Below are 6,077 nucleotides of genomic sequence, written 5' to 3'. Positions count from 1 at the left end.
GGATCCCCAGTGCGTGCCTTGACCTGTTACTCCATCTGCCTGCGAACATCTTCACAATGATCACTTTTGGTCAGGTCTGTCGTTGGCCTGCTAGTACGTCTGTCTTTACCTCTTCCCCCCACAAGTTTCTGCCTCTTGTCTTTACCTCTTCCACCTATAAGTCTCCCTCTTGGGGAAACCCCACTCAGTCTGGGAAAAGACTCCAGCACTTCTGAGACTGTGTTGTGGTTGAAAGAACATGGCTGTTGGATTGCAGGTTAGGTATTCTTCCCTGCCCTGAGCCCTCAGTTTCCCTCTATCAACCGGGGATTGTGCTGCCTGCTTGTGAGGTTGTGTGAGGATGGCTAACTCCTGTAGAGCCTAGCATTGTAGCAGACAATGCATGGTATCTCCCTCTCTCCTTCCCACCTCAGGCCTGAACCTAACTTTCCTTTCTTGTGAAGACAGTCTTTTCGTGTGGGCCTTGCAGATGGGTGTTCTTGTCCAAGCGTGTGAAGAGGGAAGAGCATATAAGCCAAGGACTGAGATGCAGGCTCAGAGGAGAGCAGAAGGTCCTGTGGAAGTCATCTGCTTGACTTCTCATTCTGGGAACAGCAACAATGGTGCTATGGACTGCCTGGGCATTCTGCTGCAGCGGAGCAGCTGCCCATTGATCCAACCCTTCCCCAGTAACAGCTCTGAGCCATTCCTCTGCAGGGAGCTTCTCTGCCCAGCAGCTTCGTGTATGTATGTGTGTGTGTGTGTGTGTGTGTGTGTGTGTGTGTGCATGCATGTGTGTGTGTATAATAGGGAAGGAGCCTTGGAGACTGCCATAGACCACGTCCTTTTCAAATTCATAAGTAGAAATCCAACTCCAGGGATAGGGGAGAGAGCTCAGTCTGTAAACGGCATGCTGGGCAAATCTGAAGACCCGAGTTTACATCCAAGCAGCCAGGTACTAAGCCAAGCCTGGTGGTGTGCGCCTGTAATCCCAACGCTGGGAGGCAGATACAGACAGATTCCAGGGACTCACTGACAGGTCTTGCCAGTTGGTGAGCTCCAGGTTAGAAGGACCCATGAAATGGCTCAGTGTGTAAAGGTACTTTCTGCCAAGGCTGATGACATGGGCTTCATTGCCAGGACCCACATGGTAGCTGGAGAGAAGCAATGTCTACTGGTTGTCTACTGATCTTCACACATGCATCATGACATGTACACACACACACACATACCAATATGATAGTGTCAGGAGAAAGGCACCTACACACATGCATCATGGCATGTACACACACACACACACACACACACACACACTGTCTCTGTCTCAGGAAACAGGCGTTTGGGGGGCAGTTAGGATTAGAAGTCTTGAGGCTGGGCCACATTCTGGGATTGGTGACTTTATTGCCACTCTTTCTACCACATGAGTAGCCAGGTGGCCATCTACAAACCGAGAAGCCTCACTATGAACCCGAATATTGGGCCTGCCAGCTTCCTGAACTATGAGTCTGCTGTTCGAGCCCCAAGCTGTGGCATTTTGTGACAGCAGCTGGAGCCGACTTACTGGGACAGCTTTCCCCGCTAAGGCTTCTGTCTTCTTGGCAGCACCTGCTGCCCATCGTCTGTTGGGAGAACAGCCACCTCTCTCTGATGGAAGAAGGGATGCTGCTGTCCTTGTCCCTGGTCCCTGCAGCTCTGGCAAGGCCTCCTGCAGAGCTGGACCTCTGATTCCAATAGACTGCCTCCAAGTCTCCCTCTGTATCCCAGACTAGGGTCTGTGGCGCCCTTGTCCTTGCCAGCCAGGAGCCCTGTGGATCCACGGGCAAGGCACACCCACAGGCTGCGCTCTGGGGCGTGTGGCCACAAGACTTCCTTTTGTTGAATTAATTTTTCTCTTGTCTGTGCACAGAATTAGGTTTACTTACCTCTATTCCCTGTTGTAAAGCAGGGGTGGAGAGGAGAGATGGGGTTGGGGGATGTTTTCATCTCATATCTATAAAGTGCACATTTTCTTTCTGAGCTTTAGAGTACGTCTTAAATGGCCTAATTGTCTGGTCTCAGCCCTGGCTTGGCGCCCTACATCTGGCTCTTCATGGATTTGAGTGGGGGCGGGGCACTGCTGGGAGAGCCTTCCCTAACTTGGGGGTTATTTTTGGCAGATCATCGTTTGTTTTTCTGGGTCAAGTCTGTCTTCTATGGCCACTCAGATCTTGAAGCCTTTGTCTCTGGCTTTGGAGAGGAGTCCTGCCCTGGGCTGCCGAGTTATCACCAGGACCACCACAGCCTATTGTCATACCCAGGTCAGGGAGGGACCCGAGACGATGAGGGCTTGGGGGGTGGCACCCACCCTAGTCCGTGGTATTCACCACACTGGATTCATTCCCTAGAGATCTATAATGAATACAGAGGCGAGCCTTTACGAGAGCGTTAAAGAGAAAGTGTGCTCCAGTCCAGTTCTTACTGAGGCTGAGGAATTTATTTGGAGTGTGGGGAATGCAACCCAGGGTTTCCCTGAGGTAAGTGTTAAAGCCCTGAAGAGAAAGGTATCCTGGCATTCAGAAGCCAAGGATCCCTGCAGCTCAGAAGTGCCACAGCTCTGTCCTGGTTGGGGACAGTTTTCCCAGCATACTGTTTTACACTGTTTTACCCTGTTACCATCCTTGCTCCAGGAAAGGTTTCCCTAATGCCAGTGTAATGACTCTGCTCCAGTGGGGGAGGGCTTCCTCAGCAAGGCTGTGACAGTCTGCTTAGAGTAAGAGCTCCACCCCAGCAAGGGAAAGTTTCTGCAGCCAGGGTGTTAGAGTTCTGCTCAGGTCCTGCTCTGCTCTGGTGAAAGTTGTTACATCTCTGCTCCTCCCTTCTGCTCTGGCAAAAGACAGTTATTGCAACAAACTTCCCTCAAGAGAGTTATTGGGAGGGCGAAACCAAGAAGAATGACTGCTTCTGCTAGTGTGGAAATGGGGCAGCCCCAAACTGAACAGGTGAAGGGCTTATATAAGGTTTCTTAGGGGTGGAGCTTTCCAAGGTGGAGATTTTCAGGGTAGGGATTGGTAAGATTTCAGTTCCTGAGTTTGGGACAAACGTTGGATTTCATGCTCTGGGATTGGTTGGTTTCATGTCCAGGGACTGGTTGGGTCTTTTTGCTGGGATTGGCTGGGTTTTATGCTCAGAGATTGGTTGGATTTCAATTTCTGAATTGGCTAGGGGCAGGGTTTGTTTCCTTGGCTCTGGTCTCAGGGCCAGGGTATTCTTTCTTTTGCTGGTCCTTTTTATTCTACACTTGATGTTAGACAAGCATTCTACCATTGAGCTGCATTCCCAGCTCTTGAAACACAATTTCGATTTTTTTTTTTCGAGACAGGGTTTCTCTGCAGCTTTAGAACCTGTCCTGGAGCTAGCTCTTGTAGACCAGGCTGGTCTCGAACTCACAGAGATCCGCCTGCCTCTGCCTCCCGAGTGCTGGGATTAAAGGCGTGCGCCACCACCGTCCGGCCACAATTTTGATATTTAAGACAGGGTCTTAATGAGTTGATGAGGGCCTTAAACTCCCCCATCACTCTGGCTATTCTTCCTAGTAGCTAGGACTATAGGTGCGCTGTCTCATGTCTATCTCAGGAGAAGCAATTTAGGTACAAGGAGCTGGGGTGTGACTCAGTTGGTTAAGCACTTGCCTAGCATCTAAGAAGCCCTGGGTTTGATCCCCAGCACCACATAAACCAGGCATGGTGGTGCATGCTTATCATCCCAGAATTTGGGAGGAGTCAGGAGCTCCCAGACATTCATTTCAAGCTTGCTAAGTAGACCAGGTTGGCCCTGAATTTACAGATTTATTTTGGTGAGGTGTGGCAGTACGCTCCTTTAATCCCAGCACTCAGGAGGCAAAGGCAGGAGGATCGCTGTGGGTTTTGGCAGCTCAGGGCTACACAGCAAGCCCTTGTCTCAAACAACTCAAGCAAGAAAACCTCCAAGATTTATTTTATTTTTAATTATGTGTGTTCGTCTGTGAGAGTAGATGCCCACAGAGGCATGGGATCTCCCTGGAGCTGGAATTACTCATAGTTCCAAGCTGCTGGATGTGGCTTCTGGGACCCAGAATCAGTTCCTCTGTAAGAGCAGTACTAGCTCCTAACTAGAACCCTAACTGAGCCATCTCACCAGCCTCTGCTCCTGCTTCTTGTTCACTGAGCTCCCCATACTCTGACCCCTCCAGTGCAGATTTCCAAGTTACCTAGGCCGCTCCTGTGGGTCCCTCCCCATCTTTACATGGGGTCTCCTCCTCCCTCCTGCATGGTGATTTTCTCCCACCGATCCCCAAGCCCATAGCAATCTTCTCTCCTGACCCAATACGGGTGTCCTGTGCTCAGGTTAGCCTCCAACTCTCTGTTAGTGATGGTGATCTAAACCTCCCGATCCTCTTGCCTCCACTGCCCAAGCACTAAAATTGTGTTAAGTGTACACCACGGCACCTGGCTCTAGAGTTTTCTTTCTTTCTTTCTTTCTTTTTTTCTTGTTACATGGCTAAACACTAATATAGCATGTTTTCCCATGGTTTTAGCTTAGCTCAAAGATTTTTTACACTGTTAAGAAAAAAATTAAAGTATTTCCCCTTTTTAAATTTACGCAGACATTTAATTAGCTTTATTTACAGAGCAGAGATTTTTTTTCCTTTTTTGCAGTCTCCAATGGTGCCTAGATAACACCATTAGGCAAGAATGCCAGTTTAAAAGAAATTTATGCAGGATCCTAAAAATAACAGATGTTGGTGCTCCTCAAGAAGAGGTGAGCTTGGCTGGCAGCGGCTCCCGTGCCTCAGTTACTCAGAAGCAGTCTCTACAGCCCATGATTTTGAAGACAAGGCCACTATTACTGCATTCCTATCAAAGCCCATAGCACACAGGTTTTCTTTCTTTCTTTCTTTCTTTCTTTCTTTCTTTCTTTCTTTCTTTCTTTCTTTCTTTCTTTCTTTCTTTTTATGTATTCTGGACTAGAAACTGGTGCTCCAGCATACACATGTGCCCAAAGTCGAGCTGCCTGCTTGAACATTTCAGGATTTTGTTTGTACTGATTTGCTACTACTGCATCCTGGGGGTCATCTGGTTCTGCAGCTGCCAACAGTGCTTGCAATGACAATAATACCGTGCAGAGAGTCATTGCTGCCGCCCATTGATCTTTCAGGATATCCAAACAAATAGCCCCTGTGACGGAACTAATATTAGGATGCCATATTTTAGTGATAAACCGGACCTTAGTAGGTTTAAATGGATATGTTTCTGGTATTTTTATCTCTAGTTGATATCGTCCACCTTCATATGGTGAGTCTGGAGGTCCTGCTATTTCTACTCTTAATTCAAAAATATGGAACGCTTCATGAATTTGCGTGTCATCCTTGCGCAGGGGCCATGCTGATCTTCTCTGTATCATTCCAATTTTAGTATATGTGCTGCCGAAGTGAGCACTAGAGTTTTCTTTAGGGGGCCATGCAGTCCCCAAGATGGAGAATCCCCCTCTCCATGTGGAAGATGAGCCCCTCCAGGACAGGATCCTGTCTTTCTCATTTGATTCTGTCTTTTGAGACAGGGTCTTATTCGATAGCCCAGGATGACCTAGACCTCACCATGGAGCACAGGCTGGCCCCAAACTCACAGCAACCCTACCTCAGCTTCCAGTATGCAGGGATCACAGGTGTGAGTTCCCACACTTGACTCCAGGCCTTGTCTTACACATCACCACTGTGTTCCCAGAAAATATCTGCTGGTGGCCCAGAGTCAAGTGCCTCCCCATCCTCTCTCTGGGTCCGTCCTTCTTCCTTCTTCCAGTTCCTACCTTCCCTTCCCTACTGCTCTTCTGAGAAGGACATGACTCCTCCATCTTTTCCTCTACTCTCACAGCTCCCTTGTTTTTTTTAATCTTCTGGTTTTTCTTTTGCAGAGAGTGGGGGAAGGGCAGAGGAAGGTGAAAGGCAGAATTCCTGAAGGCAGGAGGTTGGCATCATGGCATGATGCGGGCATGTCCCCCAGCTGGCTGGCTGCTCCTGCTGTAGCCTGGCAGGGGCTCCCACCTAGATCCCTTACCTGCCTGACCCACCCCCACCAGGAGTGCCC

General features: G+C 49.1%; 1 protein-coding gene and 1 non-coding gene across 2 annotated transcripts; both read right to left on the bottom strand.

Moving 5' to 3' along the window:
• Window positions 1-4,789: 4,789 nt before the first annotated feature.
• LOC119811070 (ubiquitin-conjugating enzyme E2 K-like) lies at window positions 4,790-5,844 on the bottom strand. Its single transcript, XM_042054851.1, has 3 exons — window positions 5,697-5,844; window positions 4,951-5,339; window positions 4,790-4,891 (listed from the first exon to the last, which is right to left on the bottom strand). The coding sequence occupies exons 1-3, from the start codon at window positions 5,842-5,844 to the stop codon at window positions 4,790-4,792; spliced, it is 639 nt and encodes a 212-aa protein (XP_041910785.1).
• Window positions 5,326-5,432, bottom strand: LOC119813763. The gene has a single exon (XR_005285224.1). It is a non-coding gene; the product is annotated as a U6 spliceosomal RNA (small nuclear RNA).
• Window positions 5,845-6,077: the final 233 nt, after the last annotated feature.

The sequence above is a fragment of the Arvicola amphibius genome, chromosome 4 (genome assembly GCF_903992535.2).
Source record: "Arvicola amphibius chromosome 4, mArvAmp1.2, whole genome shotgun sequence".
NCBI classification, from domain to species: Eukaryota; Metazoa; Chordata; class Mammalia; order Rodentia; family Cricetidae; genus Arvicola; species Arvicola amphibius.
Note: the sequence above shows the minus strand (reverse complement) of the source record. Positions and strands in the feature narration are given on the sequence as shown.

Coding starts and splice junctions, on each gene's coding strand:
- LOC119811070 (XM_042054851.1), bottom strand. CDS start 5,844: ATGGAGGAGTCATGTCCTTCTCAGAAGAGCAGTAGGGAAGGGAAGGTA. Junction 5,340..5,696: donor TGGGAACACAGTGGTGATGT/GTAAGACAAGGC, acceptor AAATTCATGAAG/CGTTCCATATTTTTGAATTA. Junction 4,892..4,950: donor CAGTTTCTAGTCCAGAATAC/ATAAAAAGAAAG, acceptor GAAAGAAAGAAA/GAAAGAAAGAAAGAAAACCT.